The sequence below is a fragment of the Seriola lalandi genome, unplaced genomic scaffold, assembly GCF_002814215.2.
Source record: "Seriola lalandi dorsalis isolate HSWRI2012SDOR001 ecotype SW California unplaced genomic scaffold, Sedor1 jcf7180002054609, whole genome shotgun sequence".
NCBI lineage: Eukaryota > Metazoa > Chordata > Actinopteri > Carangiformes > Carangidae > Seriola > Seriola lalandi.
In genome coordinates, this window is record NW_019525162.1 from 1,618,032 (window position 1) to 1,640,852 (window position 22,821).

At 42.8% G+C, this 22,821-nt stretch overlaps 1 protein-coding gene across 3 annotated transcripts in view; it reads left to right on the forward strand.

The window, feature by feature from the left end:
- The window catches only part of lars2 (leucyl-tRNA synthetase 2, mitochondrial), a 33,203-nt gene extending 11,233 nt beyond the window's left edge, over positions 1–21,970 (forward strand). For 2 of the 3 annotated variants that reach the window (XM_023419871.2, XM_023419872.2), the window contains exons 8-21: positions 4,094–4,201; positions 5,661–5,820; positions 6,378–6,482; positions 7,001–7,116; positions 7,195–7,478; positions 11,753–11,851; positions 13,923–14,060; positions 14,153–14,256; positions 14,934–15,113; positions 15,325–15,494; positions 16,638–16,715; positions 16,831–16,942; positions 18,491–18,618; positions 20,589–20,887. In XM_023419871.2, the coding sequence (XP_023275639.1) occupies positions 4,094–4,201; positions 5,661–5,820; positions 6,378–6,482; positions 7,001–7,116; positions 7,195–7,478; positions 11,753–11,851; positions 13,923–14,060; positions 14,153–14,256; positions 14,934–15,113; positions 15,325–15,494; positions 16,638–16,715; positions 16,831–16,942; positions 18,491–18,618; positions 20,589–20,768 (1,962 nt within the window). In that variant the 3' untranslated portion in view covers positions 20,769–20,887. Of the gene's footprint in view, positions 1–4,093; positions 4,202–5,660; positions 5,821–6,377; positions 6,483–7,000; positions 7,117–7,194; positions 7,479–11,752; positions 11,852–13,922; positions 14,061–14,152; positions 14,257–14,933; positions 15,114–15,324; positions 15,495–16,637; positions 16,716–16,830; positions 16,943–18,490; positions 18,619–20,588; positions 20,888–21,887 lie in introns of those variants that run through there. The other variant, XR_015438026.1, reaches the window with a different exon arrangement.
- Positions 21,971–22,821: the final 851 nt, after the last annotated feature.

A 22,821-nucleotide genomic window follows, 5' to 3' on the forward strand; every position in this document is an offset into this window, starting at 1 on the left:
ATGCAGGCCAAAATGATCAATGGACCCCTCTGATAACAATCATGGCTGACACTTCAGTAGCAGCAGCTGCAGCCCTGCCTCTCCCGTTCAGCAATCACACCACAGGAGACCGTCATTTTTTAGCCCGGCGTCTCCCGACCAAGGAGAGAGAGACCGGTCAAGTCAGGGTACGACCATCAGACGGCCTGGCTGGCTGATGAGAAGCCTCCACCTATTCAGCTCAGAGGTGTGCAGGATGGCTGCAGGGTGAAATGACCCCCTCTGGACTTCAATGTGAATAATCCACAGGATTAACGGTTCATGCATTATACATGTAGCACATGCATGTGCATTGTTAGAAATGAAGGCAAGCGTGTGCCAACGCAGAGAGATCCTTGAGGAGAAAAGTGTGGCTGTGCACATTTGCTCAGACTCTCACTTGCAGACAGTGAACAGAGATCCATCATTTAAACTTGACTTCATCCCTTTCCAAGTTGAGTGTTTGGCTACAATTGTCTAAATGTCTTTGTAGGGCTTCAACTAAATATTATTTTAATTATCGATTAATCTGTTGATTATTTTTTCAATTACTTGTTTGATCTTCGAACAGAAGGTGAATTCATCTGATATCTTAACAGTCCGAAAACCAAACGCATTCAGTTTACAATTAAATAAGAATTACAGACCAAAATGGCTAATAAAAGTAAGTAGGAAATTATTTTCCTGTTGATTGAATACTTGATTAATTGACTGATCATTTCAGTTCTACCTGTTCCCATCAAAATAATGAGGCAGACTGATTGCATGAGAAGGCGAGGCAGAGCAACAGCACGGGCAGGTTTTAATTTTCTGTGAGTGTTTCATACTGTCCTGAAATAAAAACAGAAACCAGTGTCTAGGAAGTGTGAAATTAATCTTATAACTTCTTTTATGTAAGCACTGGTTTGTCCTCTGAGGCTTTGTCAGTTTTGACATTTTGATTTAAAAAAAAAAAAAAAAAAAAAAAAATCACTTTGTCCGCGATCAGGCGTCACACAGTTTTAGCCGCAGCGCTGACGTCGCCCATGCTTGTCCGTGTCAGAGGTGTGAGTGGAGGTGGAACCAGCCTACGGGTGACAATGTGTTCCTGCATTTCTAATTTTCTCTTGATGAACAGAGAAGTGGGAAGGAAGGAAGAGGAAGGTGTTATGGAAAAGAAGTGAGAAAGACAGATGGAGAGAAAGGAGGACTGTGTGAAACCGGAGCGGGCCAAATTAAAAAGTGCTGTGATTGGACTGTGATTTCCTGCGTGTGCGTTTCTCTGCTCGCCTCTACGCGTGTTCGAGTCCGTTAGACAACATTAACTTCAGACAATGTTTATTCAGCGGTCATCAGTTCAGCTGTCAGGTTGTTCCACATTGCACTGACAGACTTCCCTTATGAACTGTAACCGCATTGTTTCGCCCAGGACACAGATGACTACATATTATTACTAAGATGGATTTTTAGATGTGGACCTTGCAGGATGCTAAATTACCACGTGGCAGTTACAGAGTTTTCAATTTCATGCATAATCACTCTTGTTGCACCCAGGCACACATGCCGCCTGCCTGTTACATCGCACTGACATCTAAATGATTCACAAACTGAGAGCTCAGTGTATTGTTCTGCTATAATACTGTGCAAATATGAGCATAGCGTCTAGAAGTGTTTTGTGTCATTTAGGTACAAACAAACAACTTGTGTGGAGGAGTGTGATAGTTCAGAAAATGCGTGCACTTGCATGTGACATTTTTGTCCACTTGATGTGTCTTTCTCTCTCACACACACACACACACACACACACACACACACACACACACACACACACACACACACACACAGAGAGGCACACACACAATCACAATCCTTGGTTATTGCTATACCATCCTTTTTTTTTCTCAAGCTTTTCTTAGTTGCCATGGAGACCCCTTCACTTGCTCTACATCTTTCAGTTACTCCTGCCTCTGTGCCAAAATATTTTTTTCTTCTCCAGTAAAGTAAAAAACATTTACTGCCTCTTATTTAAAGCCATCATTAGTTATCCGTCATTACTTTTTCTGCGTCTCCTCCCCGACCCTCTCAGTCATGCTGACACAGATTCACTGGGATTTACATTATAAGTCAAAAGTTTTAGAGCATCCAATTTTTTTGTCAGTTGAAATTTAAGCATTTTCCAGTGAATAGCCTGAAATGGCACAAAGGTATGCTGTAAAAAAAAAAAAAAGTTTAGGTCACTAAAAGCTGAACAATCATATAAAGTTCAAAGAAAACAGACATTTTTCATCAATTAAGAAATTGGTTAACTAACAGCTTTCCAAAGCAAACACTTCCTACAGGTGCCCCAACTTTTGTATATGACTATCAAACCCTCTGTCTGTACTGTAAGTAGTGCTGTGCATTGCTATCAGAACAGTGAGAAAATGGAACGTAACAAAGGTTTGTCAGGGCTTCATCCGACAGCAAGACAATGAGCCAAAACATGAGAAGAAAAAAGAACTACATGGTGGATTCAAGTGATGGGAGAGCAGCGCAGTCTCTAGACTTAAACCCTGTTGAAATGGTGAGAGATGATCTGGACGCAAGGTGAAAGCAAAGCAACCTGCAAGTGCAACACATTTGTGGGAAGGAACAAACTTCCCAAACAAGATTTCATTTCCATTGTAGAAAGAATATCACAAGTTTGATTGGCGGCTAAATGTAGATTCAATTCAATTCAACAAGATTCCACGAATCCTTGTTTTTTAAAATCTCTACTTGTTTATTTGTTTTATGCTTTAATTAAAAAAAAACACAGTGACATTAAATTATGTAAATCTAAATAACAGCTGGAAAAAATGGATTCAACTTTTTATCGGTGGTGTGTGTTTTTTTTTCTCTCCCACTCTGGGCCAAATCCATAGCTGACACATTCTGAGTCATGCTAGTGTTGACTATAGCCAGTGTTTACGTTTGTATTGATATTGCCATGATGAGGTACTGCATGCTGAGCGGCACCGTGAGGGGGATTGTGGGTAATAGATTGTGACGGACTGAAAGGGAAATGGAGAGTTTTAACATCTCTGGCTTCAGCCCAGCTGTGACTTTTTAGGCTCAGCCTCGTTGATATGCATAGCTTCCTTTAATCACGCAGAATAAATGTTGGTGGTGGTGGTGGTGTGTGTGTGTGTGTGTGTGTGTGTGTGTGTGTGTGTGTGTGTGTGTGTGTGTGTGTGTGTGTGTGAGAGAGAGAGACTGTGTGTGTGTGAGAGAGAGAGAGACTGTGCATGTTAGAGAGAGAGAGTGTGTGTGTTTATTTGTGTGTGTGTGTGTGTGTGTGTGAGAGAGAGAGAGAGATACAGAGAGACTGCATGTGTGAGAGAGAGAGAGAGATACTGTGCATGTGAGAGAGTGTGTGTGTATTCGTGTGTTTGTGAGAGAAAGAGAGAGAGACACTGCATGTGTGAGAGAGTGTGTGTGTGTGTATTTGTGTGTGTGTGAGAGAGAGAAAGCGAGAGACTGCATGTGTGAGAGAGAGAGTGTGTATCGTGTGTTTGTGGAGAGAGAGTTACTGTGCATGTGTGAGAGGGAGTGTGTGTATGTGTGTTTGTGAGAGAGAGAAAGCGAGAGACTGCATGTGTGAGAGAGAGAGTGTGTATGTGTGTTTGTGAGAGAGAGTTACTGTGCATGTGTGAGAGAGAGAGTGTGTGTGTGTATTTGTGTGTGTTAGAGAGAGAGAAAGCAAGAGACTGCATGTGTGAGAGAGACAGTGTGTGTGTATTTGTGAGATAGAGAGAGAGAGTGTATGTGTGTGTGCACTTTATAAGTGATTGCTTTGTGATGTCAAGGAAAATAGGGCGAGTGGAGGTCAGGATTTTTGAAAATCCCTCTTTGTCTGCATAATGTGACCTGGTCGGCACTGCTGCTTTTGTCAAAATAAATTGGCTGGGTTTTGAAAGAACCCACACTGAGCTGGAGTCAATTGCATTATCCTAGACAGCCACGTACTTATGAGGTACCGGTGGCCCCCTCACAAAATAGTGAAGTGGAAAATTTGCTCTTTCCAAACTTGTACAAAAAAGCAAGCTTGAGTCTTTGTCTTTTCTCCCTCCTCCAGCCTCTCCTGGACGCCCTGTCCGACCTTCCAGAGTGGTATGGCGTCAAAGCCATGCAGGCAAACTGGATTGGCGACTGCACTGGCTGCTACTTCGATGTCAAACTCAAGGTGAATCTCAGCTGCCCTCTCTCCCCGTGCTCTCTTTTTGTCCATTCATCCTCCATGTTTTCTTTCAACTTTTTCCACTAAGTGTTTCCCTGTGGTTACGTCTTCCCAGTCTCTCTTTTTTTATCTTGTTCTCCACAAGCGCTGATTGCTTGCTTTATTTTACATTCTCAGATACCTCTGTTTATGTGTGTATTTCTAATAGAAATCATGTACCAAAAGAGAAAAATCTTCACTTTGTTGTTCACATTCAGTGGGTGCATCCATCTGCAAACGGCAATTTACCCAAACAGATGATGTCACAAATTAGTTTTTATTGAGTTTTCAGAGAGCTATATTTACAGTTCTTCATGCATCTGATGTTTCATGCAGAGTGGTCGCAAAAAACTCACTGAGAGCCCTCTTAGCATCCTCATTTACCCACTCTCTTTGAAATCTTTTGAAAAAATGTTACTCGAGTCAATCCCTTGATTTAGAAAGTCTTCATATTTCTAGACAAAAGAGGGTTACAGGATGTGAGATTGCATTTGTGTATTTGTGTCTTTTTCTGGGTATAAATGGAAGGGGGTTTCTCTGTCATACTGCATGGCTGCTTGTCTTATATTACATCATTATACATTGTCACAGGATATGTATTAGGATGTCTTTTATAACATGACATACAACAATTACCCTAGACCTCCTCTACAACGAGTGTGTCATCTCTGAATAATTATAGGATTAAAGGCACTGTTGCTTTATTATGTGTCAAAGAGCTACGTACAGCACATGTAGCATACATCTCACAGTCCCAAGATGTTATTTGTTGAATTGGGGCTCCAGCTCACAATTTATCAGTTTATTTATCAATAATTTCTTCAATAAAATTTTAAGTCTGCAGCCATGGTAGCAGCTATGTGTGGCTGCTTTAAGGTAGAATCATTCTCAGCGTACACAATAGTCAGTATAGACAGGAATTAGATCGCATTCCTTCAGTGCTCACAAGAAGAACAGATACGGGTCAAGGTCAAGTATTAGGTCAAGTATTATTCAACTCCGTTTCATAAATAAGGATGTGCTTTGTTTCCCTTAAAAACAAATCATACTAGTATTCAAACACAGCAGTGCTTTTAGCTATATGCTAACATGCACACAGTGATAGTAATGCTGGCATACTGATGTTTAGCAGGTGTAATGTGTACTGTGTTCAGCATCATAAACCAAAGTAATTTTTGGTGAATTTTGACTTACTGCATGTCCACCAACTAACTGATGGTTGGATTGCTTCAACACTGAAATGCTTTAATCCATATTACAGAACCAAAGATGCGTATGTGCCTAAAACTGTAATACATTTTAAAATAAATGCCTTTAGGTGACAGACTGAGGAGACAGACAGTGCTCCTCATTAACTCAGCTCCGCCGTAGCTGTCGGCATATGGACGCTGAGAGATTCCCACACGCTTCTTCTCTTATCTCCCAGGTGAACGGGGAGGAGACGGGGGAGACTCTATCAGCCTACAGCTCCTCCCCGGAGACGGTGTTCGGAGCGGCTTACCTGGCCATCCTGCCCTCCCACAGGCTGCTGCATGGTAGCAGCCCAGTGCGCGCTTCCCTGGAAAAGGCCTTTAAGCCGGGGAGAGGTGAGCATCTCTCCACACTGACCCCAGCCTGAGTGTGGCTCCTCTGTCAAGGTGTATGATTTCCTGCTTTGTGAGTTGGACACACGTTTAGATTTTACCTGAGCAGCAGCATAATGAATTACTTTTTCAGGGGTGAAGTGGCTCTACACCTGCATGCTGTCAGAACTTGAAAAGGTTATTTGCAAAGGTTATGATCCTTTGCATATTATGTGTGTTCATTATTGAGAAGGGCCTAATTAACAAAAGCGGTGCAATAGTGAAAAATCAATCCTCATATGAGAAAGGAAAGAAGGAACTATACGTCTTTTTGGCATCGATTTTGATGTTTTTTGTCCAGAGTTTGATGGACGCATATATATATATACTGTGTGCTAATGTAAATATCCTTATTGAACCATCATACTGTCTATGTACGGCTGCAGTAGTTGTAGTTCACTGAGTGTATGTTAATTGGGATCCCCTTGAGGTTTATATCTCTGTGGTTAATGATTGTTGATAATGAGCTACCGGGGGAAGCGGCGCAGCCTCTCTCATGTCCCCTGCCCTCTGCTCTCCAGACTCCCTGACAGAGGTCACCGCTCACAACCTGTTCACCGGCCATGAAGTTCCCCTGGTCATCTCACACAAAGAGGCGTTTGATGGCTATCTGGACACTGTGATCGGTGAGTTATTGGCAGTTAATGTGTGTATTTGTGTATGAGTGTATGTGGGTGGGTTGCACAACCACCCACAAACTGTAATTAGTAGGTGTTCATTTAATTTCTCTGATACTATAGACTTGAACTAACAGGAACACTCGACCTCCTCATGCAGTCATCTGATTAAGTGAAAACATGTAAATATGTATATGTATATAAACATCAGGCACGGAAAGATGTTTTAACTTAAGAAACTTAAAATTAGATTGTGCAGAAGATGCTGGCCCAACTTAACATTTTGAAACTTCATCATTTGCTGTATATCTGCATCACACAGTATTATTGTTGCTGCGATGATGTGAAACCAGTGGGTGTTTGTCTCGCAGAGTGTGGAGGTGGAACCCAAGGGATTGTTAGCGATTAGCAGCATCACAACATGCTTAACATCACCACAGGGTTTTTCTCTCTCAAGAGATCAGTTATGTGTGTGTGTTTTTGTATGTCCACATTATGGGTTTTTTTGTTTTCACTATGTCTGACAGGTATCCCAGATTGTAGTGAGGAGGATCTGTCTGTGGCCCGAGCTCTGAACCTGAGGTGGACGACAGTGCTGGACAGTGACCAAGACGGGAAACAAACTTTGATTAACTCTGATGAGGTTAGCATCGTTGATAATGACCCCCCCATCAATACTATACAAAGGACTCATGATTCTTTTGTCCCCTTCTTGTTGTAGTTCTCCGGCCTCAGCAGAGAGGAGGCCTTTGATGCCATTACCCAGAAGGCCAGAGAGCACAAGGTCGGCGGCCACCTTACCAGCTCCAAACTCAGGGACTGGTTGATATCAAGACAGCGGTACTGGGGCACCCCCATCCCTGTGGTGCATTGTGGGTCTTGCGGTCCAGTTGCAGTCCCTGAGGAGGAATTACCAGTGACATTACCAAAGTTGCCGTCTCTCACAGGAAAGGGGGCGTCGCCTCTGAAGGCTGCTCATGACTGGGTCAACTGTAAATGTCCCAGGTGAGAACAATGCAATGCATTATTTGATTTTTTGTTGTTATATTTATTGGAACATACACCTGAACTGATGTGAATGCTTCATGTTATCATCAATATATTACATCCTGAGGAAAATCCTGTTTTGGATATATGTATTTATAGTATCTGTTAGTCCTCTTTAGTTATCTTATAAATATACCATATTTGATTTTTATTTTTTTATTTTTTTTTGGCATTTTGTCATTGGCACTTTTTTAGTAGCTATTTTTGAATAATATCTCCCACAAGACTTGCAACAAGCTTACACTGTCTACTCTCCAGGTACAGTGGAGTCAAAACTGTAGTAACTAATAGCCAATGTATTTTTATGCCTCTGTACCAGCGACAGCCAAGGTCAGAGGCATAATATCTTCAGGTTGTCCATCTGTCCGTCCGTCCCATTGTCATGAATATGATATCTCAGTAACACCTTGTGGCACAAACATTCACTTGGACTCAAAGATGAACTGAGTAGAATTTTACAATTTTACATGAACTTCCCCTAAGGGATAAATAAAGTATCTATCTATCTATCTATCTATCTATCTATCTATCTATCTATCTATCTATCTATCTATCTATCTATCTATCTATCTATCTATCTATCTAGCTATCTATCTATCTAGCTATCAAATGTCTAATATGATAAAATGATGAAGTGATGGACATTTTATATCCCAAAGGTCAACTTCACTGTGACATCAAAATGTTGCAAAAATACTTCTGGCCATTATTTAACGCTGTGACTCAGGAAGGGGAGATTGTGAACATATTTCCTGCAGTTTGGTTGGTGGAGGCGTACAACCACGATCAATTACTTCTAGTTATTCCATAATCACTTCTTAATGTATTTCCTTGTAATGCTAGTGCAGTCTCCCTCTCAATATTAAAATGCATGCAGAAATGCTCAATGGGTACAGGTAAACAATCCACATGTTCTTACTTGTGAAATGTTTGTCTGTATATAATTATTCACATACTGGAGCAGCTAGTTCTGCTTGTCAGCTGCAGCTCATTAGCCAAGAACAAAATAATGTATTTTTCTTGAAGTTGGAGGTCGCCTTGGCTCAAAGTCAGCGCCAAAGTATGAGATAATGATACAGCTAGAAGATTTACCTTGTGAAGTTGTACACAGCCACAAGCTAATAACCAACAATTAAACTAGACATTATGCTGATCTGTAGCGCAATTCTTTTTGAGTAGACTGTCATCTGACGGCTCGTCACCTTCTGCAGCTGACACTCGGGGATATGAATTAAGAAAACACACTAAATGTAACTACAAGTCTACATTAGTGTTGCCAAATCTACCAGACAGACCAATCTTCAAGATTTGCACTTAAAGGGATAGTTCGACCTTTTGGGAAAAATATACTTATTTGTTTTCTTACTGAGGCAAAGACAAGTGTGAATGGTTGAAAGAAAATTAATGACACAACAAAGACTAAAATACATACAGAATTTTGTTGGGTTTACTTTTTCATACTCTCAACAATAACCCCGGTTTTTAAGTTAGAGGGTAAAATTACTCTTTGGTGGATATGGTCACAGCTTGTAGGCATAAGCCAAAAAATATTAGGAAGCACTGACTTAAACAGATGATCTGGACATGGCTTTAAAATAGCGACCTCTGTGTTGACTAATTCTGAGTATTTACATTTCATCAAACATGATCCTAAGATTTGAAAAATCTTGTCCAGCTGATTATAGGAACCTCAGGTCTGGATCTTAGACACCATTTGCGCAGTAAGCAAACCACCCTGCTGAAGTGCCCTTGAGCCATTCACTGAGTCACCACCGCCACCTCCTGAAGCACTGCAACGTTAGCAGATCAGCAGCCCCTCTCAGCTATGGGATGTTGTAAATAGGATGCAGAGAGGGTGGAGGAAGTGTTATTTCTTTTTAGCACAACATAAGCGAATGGGGAAATGATCCTGTCCATTATGGTGTTTGCAGAGTGAGAATTGAATTATGTGTAAACTCTCTCCAGTGACAGCCTCCCCTCCGTACTTCCTGTATTTCCTCAGGAGACCAGCACTGACATAAATGAGCCGGCTGTCATGCGGGCTGAGAGGACTGACAGCTTTACAAGAACACAGAGAGCACTGCGAGCGGGCCTGTGAATTGTGTGATTAATACTTTTGTTCTGACGGGGTTATGTAATGAGTGGCATCTGTGACAGGAGCAGCATGAGATGATGATGATGGAGGTTACATAAACCAGCTGTGCCTCGAGAAACACACACACACTCACACACACAAATGCTGCACATGCATGCACACACCTTTACCTTTTGTAAGCGTAATCTCTCTCTCACACACACACACCTATCTCTCACCAGTACGTCATCTCAGAGAATGTTTTTGATAATGTTGTGCGACTGCAGAATGCACACTCAGCCGGCGCCTCGCTGACATGGGAATTCCTCTCTGAATAAGACTAATCACCATCATGACACCATGTTGATTAAAACAATGGCCCACTCAGCCGCAGATGGCACAAGTCATCAGATTGTGTTCACTCACTTCCACAAAGCTAGTATAATTCCTCCCATCAGCGGTGATTGATGGCTATAATCAGAAAGACGCCGTTATCTCCCCTCTTCCCGTCTCCCCTCTGTTGTTAAGTGTCTGTGGAAATTTGTTCTCTTCACTCGTCGACCATGTCCAATTAAAGTTTGAGTGGAACACAGACGTGCGGAGTGATGAGAGACGGGCAACAGAAATGGAGTTTTATCTGTCCTTGAGGAAGTCATTTCCTGTGTGCTCGTCTCGTCTCTGACCCTCCGCACCACTGGAAATTGGCCTGCCAACTGAACCCTGCCTCAGCTTAGCCTGGCAAGGAAAGTGTGCTTGCAAGTGTGTGTTGTTCCATGAATTCGCAGGTAAAGCGAGAAACCACCTAGTTAGCACAGCACACACACACATTCGCAGGCAGTCACGCCGACACACAGCAGATGGAGGGCTATTTTCCATGGGAATAGAGCCTTCGTGGAGTGGGCAGCTGCCTCTCTTGCCTCATCTGTTTGAGAGCCTTTTGGCTCTTTCTGGCTCATCCTGCAAACACACACTCATGCACACAGGTTGCTTCAGATTTAATTACTTAGCTTAGTTGTTTATGCTCTTTTCATGGTTTTGAGAAGAGCCATCTCCACAGACACACCTGTGTGCATTGTCTAATGTGATCCTCAGTAGTGTGACTGTAGCTGGTATCAGCTGTCTGTCAAATTACTGCAACCTGGCCTGTGATTGGCCAGCTCGGCGTGATAGATGAGGTGAGAAATCTCACTCGCTCAAGCACAATTTTCCATATTTTGTGAGATTTCTATTTTTGGATGCTTTTGTGGTGTAACGGGCTTCGTTATACTTCTGGGTTTTCATTGTATGAAATAACACCTGGCTTCCAAATATTAACCTTGCTACACCTTAGCCTTGTTGCTAGGCAACGTTCAGCTCTTACCTCATCATCACAGCCTTATTATAGACTGGTATATTAGTTGATCGAGGGGTTTTGCCTCTTGATGTGTGTGTCTGTATTATTGAGTGTGAGATTTAAAAAAAAAAAAAAAAGACTTTGATACAAATGTTTGTTCTGAGAGAAAACGTTAGACAGAGAGACCGAAAGACAAAATAGAGACATCCCATAAGGTCCAGGAAATGATACCTGCTCTGTTGCACATGCTGTAGCAAAGCTCAGAGCTCCTTTTTCTGTTTATCTTTCTGGGACACTGATTTTAACTCTACTGAGACTCATTATAAAGTAAAAGGCAGACGCTTTCATTGTTCCATTAAGTGCTTTAAATCTGAAAGAAAACTCTTTCCAGAAGCTCTTTTCCCGTATCTTTGCGGACGTCCTCTCCTCCACTTGGCAGATTCGCATCACGTACCCAAGTGCTGTTTGGCTTGGATAGAAAGGGGCGCGAGGTGGCATTTCCAACACAAACACATGATCATGTGTTCGGCCTGCCAGTTCGCTCCCTGTTAGCACAGCCTGTTAGTCAGGGCACAGGAACAGAGCTCTGGTGCCAGTCTGGCTTCAGCTTTGCTTCCCTACAGGGACATGACCCCCACAGCCAGATGGAGCCAGCTTTACACTCACACACACACACACACACACACACACACACAAATCACATAATGTGCCATTTCTCTAAGCATACAAACAAGGATCATTCATTTGTTCGCTTTCTAGTTTGTCAGCCTAATATTGATTTTTGTGCGGCCTCTCCCAACTGTCTGTGTCTCTCTCTCCTGTCAGATGTAAAGGCCCAGCGAGGAGGGAGACCGACACCATGGACACATTCGTGGACTCAGCCTGGTATTACTTTAGATACACGGACCCTCAAAACCCAGACAGGTATGTACATGTCCTCAGAGTTCACTTATTTATTTCCTTTTCCTCTTACATCTTATTTCCTGACACTCTGACAGATTTTTAGCAAAAATTGCACACATCTTATTTTCACCCTCTGTTTAAATAAAAATGAAAAGAAAGTCATGGAAAGAGGTTGGTGGAGGAGATACTAAAAAATAAATTTTTCTTTATATAATCTTTGCTAAATAATACAAACTTGATTTTTCTCTCATGCCTCACACCCACACGTCCACACACACACACTTTGTTCTGTATGAGCTCTTGGAAAGTTACACTCAAACACATAATTATGCTCGCTGTAAGATCAACCGCTCTCTGCCGCTTACCCATTTCAAACATGTATATACTGCCTGTGCGCACTCTTTTTAACACACACTCTCACACACTCACGTACGCACACACTCGCCTGAAAGTTGAATTCCCTGCCAATAGAGATTATGGGGCCTCGGCTGTCACCTGCTGGGATGGTGGCGATACCCTGAGCTTAACAAAAGAGATTAATTTCCCAGTGCCCTGACCTAGCTGTAAAGCTGCTTTAAAGGGGAGGGGCGCTGCTCCCCCCATCACTTTTCTTAGCGGGACAGATTATGGCACAACAGAAAAAGCAATTACACTATTTGTGCATTTCACTTGGCCTGCTGAGACTTATGTGCGCAAGAGATGCTGAAAGTCGCAAGTAAGAAGAAGGAAATGGGAACAGGGCGTAAAGTGTGTGTGTGTGTGTGTGTGTGTGTTTGTGGTTATGTATTAGACTTCCCCTGGCCTGATGCCAACTAACAGGCTAAATTATTTTCAGCCTTGTGAGTTCATAACTCTTTTTCCCCCGGTTCAATTATCCGTAGACACCATCAGCCAGAGACGGAGGGCGAGAGGCAGAGAGGTGTGGAGGAGAGTAATGACTGGTGTGAAAGGTGGCGCACAGAGATAGCAGACTGTCCCAAAAAGCATCATTACTGTAGGTGGAATCCCTGCCTCTGCTGACCATCATGCCAGTCAGGCTAACCACATGCTGCTTCCCTGTTGAAATCTTTACTTAACTGTTGTCATGAGAAGCTGAGCACAGAGGGAGTCTTCAGAGCTGAACTTTAAACACACAGTACTTTAGTACTTTTTTTTTTTCTGCGAGTGTGAAGCCAGTAGGATAGATGAGGCTTTAGGATGCTTCTGTGAGCCTTATCCCTGGATGCTTGTGTGTCAGATTCAGGCTGCCCCCTAGAGGAACGGTGTGTACATATCTAACAAAGCACATAACGGGTTAGCCATCTGGTAAAATGATTTTGAAGTCTGCTTTGCTGCATTCGCTTGCTGATTAATCTAATGATAATAATGACTATAATAATAAACTTTACACATTACATTTCAAAACAAAGTTACAATGAGCTCAACACTAGAAAAGTTACATTAAATGTTTTAGCAGCACAACTGAGAAAAAGTCAGGAAAGTATTCCAGATATTGTACAATGCATCAACAAAACAGGGTGAAATGAACAAATCCTATAAGTGAAATAATAAAACATAGTGGTAACATAAGAAAAAGGTTTTAAACCTAGTACCATCCAGCAAACCTGTCTCCAGGCCGACAAAGCTCCTATTCCTGCTGTTTTAAACATGTAGTGTTTGTGTTTCCTGGGAAGAATATAAACCCTATGAAACAGGAAGTCATACGTTTGATATTTATAGAAGTAGCAACAGCAGTTTTCTGTGAATAAAATCAAAAAAGAAGAGAGTAGTTGGCATGAGCAGTGAAAGCATCCACGGATGAATGAAAAAAACTCTGCCTAAACTTCCTCTGCAGAAACTCTTAAGGAGAGAAAAAAGATGTCACAGTTCTTGTCGCAGACAAATGATCTCAGTGAAGTGAAAAAACGAAGACTGCAGGAATGACCACTTTGCGAAGTGTTAAAGAACTTCGAAAATCTTGTAGTCTCCCACCCACGCTGACACTTTTACTGTTACTTTTTAACTCAACGTTTCTCTCGATGTCACCTTAACCTGAGTTACCAGTCACCACTTCACACTTCACCGCCTCCCTAAACCTGTGTTTCCTCTCCAGGCCTTTTGAGCGCCGCCTCGCAGATCACTGGCTGCCCGTGGACGTGTACATCGGAGGGAAGGAGCATGCCGTCATGCACTTGTACTATGCTCGCTTCCTGTGTCACTTCTGCAAGGACCAGAGTCTGGTGGCTCACAGGTGGAGTTACACTGTGGTTTATCTGCTCTCGCCGTGCATGGACATTTTTTCTTTTTGTATGTATGTTAATGAGCCCCATTTCTGTCTTCCAGGGAGCCTTTTCGGAAGCTGCTGGTCCAGGGTCTGATCAAGGGCCAGACTTTCAAACTGGCTGACAGCCGCCAGTACTTAAAGAGAGAAGAAATAGACTTCACAGGTACACACTACCTGAATCTTTAAGCTGTGACACATCAGTTACACATGAGAGAGGAGAGGGCTTCCCTCCGTGTGGGTCTGCCAGATAAAACTGCTCACAAAGGCAGAAAAATCACGAGAGACACTGTTTAGGAAAATAAATTTTTCCTCTTTTTATGGTAGCATGTAGTGGCACCAGTATCTCACCTCATCCTTTGTGCTGCTCATAGAGATCCCTCTCTGCTTTGTGCTTTATAGCTTTGCTCAAATGATTGACATGTTAACCAGCTCCTCTTGACAAAAGTCAAATCACAAGAAATCCTTTGAAGAATCCTCTTAAAATTGACTTCATGCCCAAGGATTTTCAGCTTCTCTCTATTGCTTGGTAACGGGATAAACACAAGATATTGGAGGCTTACAGAGAAAAGGAAGCATCTTGATCGCTGTGTTACAGGCTCAGATTGACTAGGCCTTACATATTTTTCTTTTTTCTGTCTTTTACTAAATGTGATCAAGCAGGAGCTAATGAGAAGCAATAAAAATGACAGATATTAATTAAGATAGGGTTACAATATAATTTAGCAAACAACCAACAACCAACAGTGAAATTGAAATGAGCTGAAAAAGCCAGGAGAGGACAGCAACAGTATGACACTTTGCCCAGCCATCTCTGATCTGCGGCTCCTGACCCGCTTACAGGTGAGGAGCCAGTGGCATCGGGCGGCGGTCGTATTGAGGTGACGTGGGAGAAGATGAGCAAGTCAAAACACAACGGTCTGGACCCCCAAGAGGTGGTGCAGCAGTACGGCGTGGACACGGTTCGACTCTACATCCTTTACGCTGCACCGCCCGAACAGGACATCCTCTGGAACGTCAAGAGTGAGTCTTAAGCCATCGCCTTTTCAATTTAGAGTCACACAGGAGGTTGGTTTTGTAAAAAAGCGTTCCCTACTGTATATGCCATGAATTGCTTCCTCAAAGGAATCAGTTGTTGTCAGATGAAGGTGATTTATTTTTGAAAAGCTTGTTTCTCCCCGCAGTATGTCAAAGTATCCTTTTCTTCTGTGTCCGTGTGTTTTCACCACCTCAGCGGATGCCCTCCCTGGGGTTCTGCGGTGGCAGTCTCGATTGTGGCAGCTGGTGACCAAGCTGAGGGGGGCTCGGCAACTCGTAGATTTCCCCAACCCCTCACTGCTGAAGAAGAAGGAGCTGGCAGAGAGTAAAAAGATCTGGGACAATAAGAACTACGCTATTCAAGAGGTAACAACTCCATAGCCTCAGACTGGCTTTGATCTTGAATGAATGGCTGAAAATGTGTCATGGTGACATTATGTAACAGTGAGATATTGCAACAGGCCTGACCAGTAGGGGTCATTAATGGGCCCATTTTTAAAATCTCAGCGTTTCACAGCACTTAAGCGTTCATCTTCATTGAACACGATACCCTACAGCGTCCGTCTCCTTGGTCTATTTTGAATTTAATTTCTCTGCTTGCACCAATTATTTTTGGTTGTTTTTTTTTGTTTTTTTTAATGTGCAGTATTAAATATTTCATTTCCTTTATCCTTTTAACACTGCACTAGAATTAGCAGTTGGAAGCTAAGATACCATGTTAGAGGACACTGTGTGATAGCTTGACTTCAAGGTAATATGTCACTCATCACACAGCCCAGCAGTGCATCGTCCCACGTTCCAGCCTCTCAAGCCAACGCTGAACATCCACCGCAACCTGAAACCCCCAGAGTAAAGAGTAAAAGAAGGGGATGGAAATTGATTTTAAATCCACTCGGTCTCCTTTCACACTTTATAAATAGCCTCCTTTGGCTGCCAGGTTTGATTCTTTCTCTCCACCCCTAAGGGCTAGAGCTTTTAAAGGACTTCAGGCTGTTTGCCATAAGCCCCCAAAGCCGAGGCTGTCCTTTGATCCGTCCCTCAGAAAAGCCTCGGTCATCGACCTCCTCCTCCCTCAGGCCCTTCCCAAATGGGTTTTTCTTCCCAGAGGGCTAAGCAGGGGAATGCTGACACGGTGTGTGCCTTCAGCTGGTACACATGGTGATAACAGGGAGGAGGCTACTGTCATTGTTTTCTTTTTTTTTTTTACTATTATTATTTTTTCAGGCATTTGAAGCCTTTATTTGAGAGCCACAGTGGAGACAGAGTGAAAGGGAATGACATGCAGCAAACAGTCCAGCTGGCGAGGGTGTTTGCGCCCTAACCATTTGGCTATTGGGGCGACCCTGTAGTTTTTTAATAATAATTCTTCAGAGGCTGGCTCAAAGTTTTTTCCATGACACAGTCTGTCAGTCCGTCTGGAAACATCTGTCTGTCCGGGACCAAAACAGCACAAAAAGCCTCAGACTTTATTATTTTTTTCCTAATTGAGTGCTGTGTTGTTATTTTTAGGTGACATCTAACTTCACAGAGGACTTCCTTTTCAACGCAGCCATTTCTCGTCTGATGGGATTTACCAACACACTGAGTGTGAGTGTGCCCTCTGGTATCTACAAATAAAGAATCCCTCTTATCCTTTATTTCTAAACACACATCACATTTTTCCCCACTATGTATGTGTGTGTGTGTGTGTGTGTGTGTTCAGAGTGCAACAGTCAGGGTGGTGCAGCACAGCGTGGAGTATGAGGAGGCTCTGGCTGCGCTGGTGATGATGACAGCACCCATGGCCCCTCACCTGGCTTCTGAGCTTTGGGCAGGTGGGAGACATGAACTCTTCATAAAAAAATAAATTATTCCCTCATGCATGTGCAAGCTTTGTATTCACTCAGGTTAAAATAGTTGGCAATCAATCAGTCAGTCAAGTGCTTCGCAGATGACTGATAATCTAAAAAGAAAAGGGCAAATCAAGTAAGAAAGCTGACAATGAGATGCCATAAAATCGATTTAAAAAGCTATAATAACATTAGCGAACAAAATGAATAAATACATAAAAGATAAAAGCAGATAAAATAGAATAAAATACTATACTAAAAAATAGGTAAAATAGAATAAAATAAAATTTAGAACATAATTACAAAAAAGTAAGTGAATGTGACTAATGACTAAAAACCATATTTAATGAAAAGCCAGGCTGATGTGATATGTTTTGAGTTTACATTTAAAAATTATGGCAGGAGGAACGTGGACTGTGGAGACTGGAGAATAAATATCCAACGATAATTGCACATAATTTAACTTTACCTAATCGTGTCACAATGGTGAAAGTATGTAAAGTTTGGGGTAAAAAAGTGTATTTTTTAATGACTGTAAGAGGAAGTTGCCTCGGATAAACGTAATGTTGACTGTACTGCTTATCTAGCACCAGTGAACGCCCAGCGCTGATGTAATCCACAGTTAAGTCAGTGAGTGAAACTTGTCTTTGAGACTTTTACCTCCTAAACAAATCTACAGTGCCTTTCACCTGAAACACACACACTGTCCTTCAAATGAAACTGAAAGCAGTATCAAGAGCTCTTGACCTATAGTAGAAAACAAACAATAGAGAGGAAGGTCTAGCGTCACTTTTCATGCCTCGTATGAAGGCTTGCCCCCTGGCTGGCCTGGAGGACATCCCCTTATTGTCGATGACACACGTACACAAAGTTTCTGCGCACAGCTGAGAGAAAAGAGGTTCCGGAAAAACACATGGTCCAGCTGATAGCCAGAGTCAGGAAAACATGATGGATCATCGCAGGGTGGAAGAGGTGTGAGTGTTTTCAATAAGTGGCTTGTGTGAATTTTGGTTGTGCTCATATGCAGTTTTAAAACTGCCTTATAAACAGGACGTACTAGCGAGGGACATGTGACCCCTGCTGCACTCAGTCACGTTGTACTTTTTCTAACTCTCACTCGTTGTTTGTAATTTTACACACACACGCAGGGCAGGATAGAGGAAGTTCACATCCTTCCCTTGTGCCTCCAGTGGGATGTACACTCGCTGGTTTAACTGAGAGTCAGGACGGGGGGGTGGTGGGATAGCTGGGTTGTTTGACCCTTCTTCGAGATATTTTTTCTCAACACGAAGAGAAACAAATTGGGTGAAAAGCAACAGAAAAGTTACCCCATCTATTTTTCTGGCTTGCTATACTAAAAGACAATGTCACTTTGTTCTGGTCTATTTTCAAACATTTTTCTTCCTGTTCCTTGGATGAGAAGGTGTAATGGCTTTTTCTCTGTACTTCAGTATATGAGACCATCTCCTCAGTGGGTCAGTGTGTTGTATTGTGAGTGATGCCCCTCTCTGTTTCCTCCTGGGTCGCCCCCAGGTCTTTGCCAAGTGAAAAACCCCCTCAGCCCCCTGCTCCGGCGGGGAGGAGACATCCTGCAACAGTCATGGCCAACTGTGGATCCTGAGTACCTGAAGGTCCCTGACTTTGTGGAGCTGTCTGTACTGGTAAGATCACTCACACTCTCTCAGACACGAACACACACACATGCACTCAGTTTAGCCCACAGCATCTTCAGTCTTTTGGACGGTTTTCTTTTGTTGTTTGGAGGTTTGAAGACAAAAAAAAAAGTTCTTAAACAAAGCTCTAATTTTTCTTATTTTTTAATTTTGAAGATAAAAGGTTTCCGCTCAGCAACAGCACTTGGCTCATTATTTATACATAACTTTATTAATAGGTATATACACACACATTTTCTCCTGCATCTCCTGGCATTTTCACTCAAACTCTACTCTTGAACCCAAAGTCTTAGGTCCATGATTGCAGTCATAGTCTGTAATTTTCAAGAGAGCCTATGATTAGCCTGTACGTGTGTGTGCACGCGCCTGTGTCTTGTGTGTGCGTGTGTGCGTGTGTGTGTGTGTGTGTGTGTGTGTGTGTGTGTGTGTGTGTATGTGTGTATGTGTGTATGTGTGTGTTAATGCATCCGTATGTCAAGTGGTAGGCTTTAAGCTAAATAGACAAGTGGGTCAATAATTAAAAGCCCGGAGCAGAGACACCATGTTATTCCTGACTCTCTCACTCTCATTTCTTGTGCTTTTTTTTTCTGCCTGTGAACCTCAATCACACAAATGGTGAAAGCCCTCAGTTTGTCTGTGTATGTCATCATCAGGAATGACAGTGTGTGTATGGGTGTGCTTGTGTGAGAGCACTTTCAACGGCCTACAGACAATCAGAGGGAATATCCAGCTGTGAATGGGAAGGTTCAGAAAATCAACTGGGATCGGATCCAGGCATCACACATGCTCACACTGGCACATGGATGCACACAAACACACACATAAACGCACACACACACGTGTCAGTCTTCACACTGACATAAACATTGACTCAGTTAATAGATAAAAGCTCAAACTGATTTAATCTGTTTTCGCCCTAGCTGGTCATATCCACTGAGAAAATCCCCCCTAATCCCCTCTCCCTCACACACACACACACACACACACACACACACACACACACACACACACACACACACACATACACACGTACACATGTTATATGTGATGACAGCAAACACAGTCAGCTGACTAACAGCACCTGTCTTTCACCGGTTGGATTCTCCCTCTGTGCTGTAGCAGAGACAAAAAAGACAAGACATGAAGTAAAGAAAACCCGGAGAGTATCGCATGTGTGTATATGTGTGTGTATGTGTATGTACATGAGTGTGTGTGTGTGTGAATTTCTCTTCCAACCCATATGTGCTTTGACTGCGAGTGAAAAAACACTCCTTAACACTTTTCATTTCTACATTCTTGTTTACCTCTTCATCTGTCATACACAAAAGTCATGAATCCTATACACACCCTCTCCCCCAAACGCGCACACACACACACACACACACACACACACACACACACACACACACACAGAGTACATATATTTGAGCTCCCACTGCTCGATGATGATGATGTTGGTTTTTACTTCAGACTGAGCTCTCTGTTGTGGGCGTCCTCGGCCCTGTGGAGGCAACCTCACTCCCTCGGTCCTCTAATCACGTACTTGGGTTTGTCCCAGAAGGGAGGCCAAGGCTGCTCGGCCTCAGACACACACACAAACACATACACACACACACACACAAACACACACACACACACACACACACACACACACACACACACACACACACACAAACATATAAACACATATACACACCATAAATTTTCACAACCACTTCCAGAGACATGATCACATTCGCTTTGTGCACACATACACTTGTTTCTAAACATACAAGACGTGAGTGCCCTTCCCATACCTACCACTAACTATGTGTATATGTGGAAGGAGAGGTGGAGTCTGTTATTTTGGGACTTTTATGTCAGGAGGGAAGACTTTGGTTACAGCTTGACATGGCAGATGGAGACTGAACAGTTTCGTAACTTCTCCCATCTATTTACTTCTCAATTGTCGCTCTCAGATAAACAACAAGGCCTGTGGGACAGTGACGGTGCCACTGCAGGCGTCCAAAGATACAGAGCAGGTGCAGCAGCTGATCCTGGAGAGCCCGCTCGGACAGAAGTTTCTCGGCGAGCGCAGCATCAAGAGAGCCATCCTCTCCCAGAGGACCGCCCTCATCAACTTCCTCATTGATGAGTGACGCTTGGGCGTTTATCGCTCCGGTCAATCAGTGATTCAGCACGAGGAGATGTCAATGTAAATATGTCTAAAGACATTTTATTTATATTTTCTGTTTTTAATAAAAAGACTCAAGGCGCAGTGAGTTTCTCCCTTTTCTTCTTTAGTATCTTTTGTAAATTGCCAAGTGAGATTTAGCACCTGTCTCTTTCAGATCACCCCCCTCATTTAGTTAGACCCTCTTGGCAATCTCACATGAGCCCAAACACCACTTCAAATTCCAGTCAGCATTCTCACCCTCCCAACCCCTTTTCTCCCCTAACACCACTTCTAGCATCACACCAAGAACCACAACTTCACACCTCTGTGTCTGCCATATGCCTGTCTGCCCATTGTCTCAGCAGAGTCACGCACTCATGATCTGCCTTATCAGTGTTCGTCTCCACCTCTGGTGCCGCTTTTAGCCACAGATCTCGTCTGAGCACCATACATGGGCCACTGTTTGGCTTCTGGAAACCTGTCGCCGTCAGAGGGTCTGTTAGAATTATATTTGACCACATCATGGTCGTCCATTGCTGCACTGTGCCCATTCATCAGTTCAGTCTCTCTGTGTCAATATTGGGTCAACATGACTCGGCCATTAGCACCGTCGTGGTAGAGAGCATGAGCCAGCGGCACTGAAATGTATCCGTGTGTACGCCCACCGACCTCTGTCTTTAAAGGTTGCGTGAGTAAGCAGCTTTCTGATATGTACAAGCATCCGTCTTCACGACTTGCCGTGCCCACGTCTCCACTTGATCCAAGAGTTTCAGTAGCTGCACAATAAAAGTATCGTATTTTGTCTGGTATCCGTGTGAGAATGAACAAGAATGAATGTGATCTCTTTGAAAAGTGAGATACACGTGTCAATTTTGCAAGGTCAGCTTCTCTTTGAGGGAAGTGCTTTATTTCTACAGCATGAGACGGTCGGCTTGTGACTGATAAAATCATTCTGTATCTTATTATGTGAATAATGGAAGACTGGTTTGTTTTTTATTAAAACACGACGAATTTAGAAAAAAAAAAAAGAAAAAAGTGCGGACAGGAGGGAAAACAGAACGTTCCCTACTGATCCCCCCAAACCTTTTCTCCATATTTTTAGGCTGTATCTCTGACCATCAGGTGACAGGAAAAGGTTCTCAGAAGAGACAGAATAACAGGAAGAGAAACCAGGAATAAGAGAAGGTGAGCAAAGAGTCAAAGCTGTGTTAGTTATTCACTGCATTCTCTCAGATTCTGAGAATTTTATTTCAATCAGATGCTGTCACAGCGCAAAACATGAAGTGGTTTTGTGAGTACAGGACAAAGATAGACAGGCATTTATTTCCTGTCACATCATCTTTCTGTGTGCCATATTTTCTTTCACACATTCAGACTGGCTGTATGAAATAGGTTAAAATAGATTTAAACCTCTGAACTCTTCCTTTTTCTTTTTGTTATCACACTTTCCTTTTCACTTTGCTGCCTAGTCACACAGCTAATAAACAAGTCTGAACTTGAACCGACCTGAACAATAAACTGAAGTTGCTGTGTCATTGAAAAGAGCTACAGCATAGCCATTTTTAGGTGGGTCAGAAATGCCAGGGAATTCTTCCCAGACTGAAGTTACCACATGTTTGAATAAATAGATAAGTAGGATATTTCTGAAGAGTGTTTCTTTTGTAAATTAAGGTCTGAGCGGTACTGATGCATTTCCTGTAATACTTAATTTTGTCACTGACAGCCCCTGAAGTCATTTAACACTTTTCGTCAGCTCTGCAGTTTCCATGACAACTAGGGTTATTGAATAGGCAACAGTATTCCACTGTGACTCACTTTCTCTTCAGACCACAGTCGTAGTCTTTCTTACACATTAGATGTACAACATGATTTGTCTTTGAGGAGGTAAAGAAAATCACTCCCCTTCCTCTTGAGCAACTCTGCTGGTGGAAAAAAAGAAAGGGTGGGGTGCACAGCGCAGTCACAGTCACCCTCCGCTGCACCAGTCCAGTCCCTGGATTCAGTTGTGTATTCTCACAGGACGACGCAGTAATGCC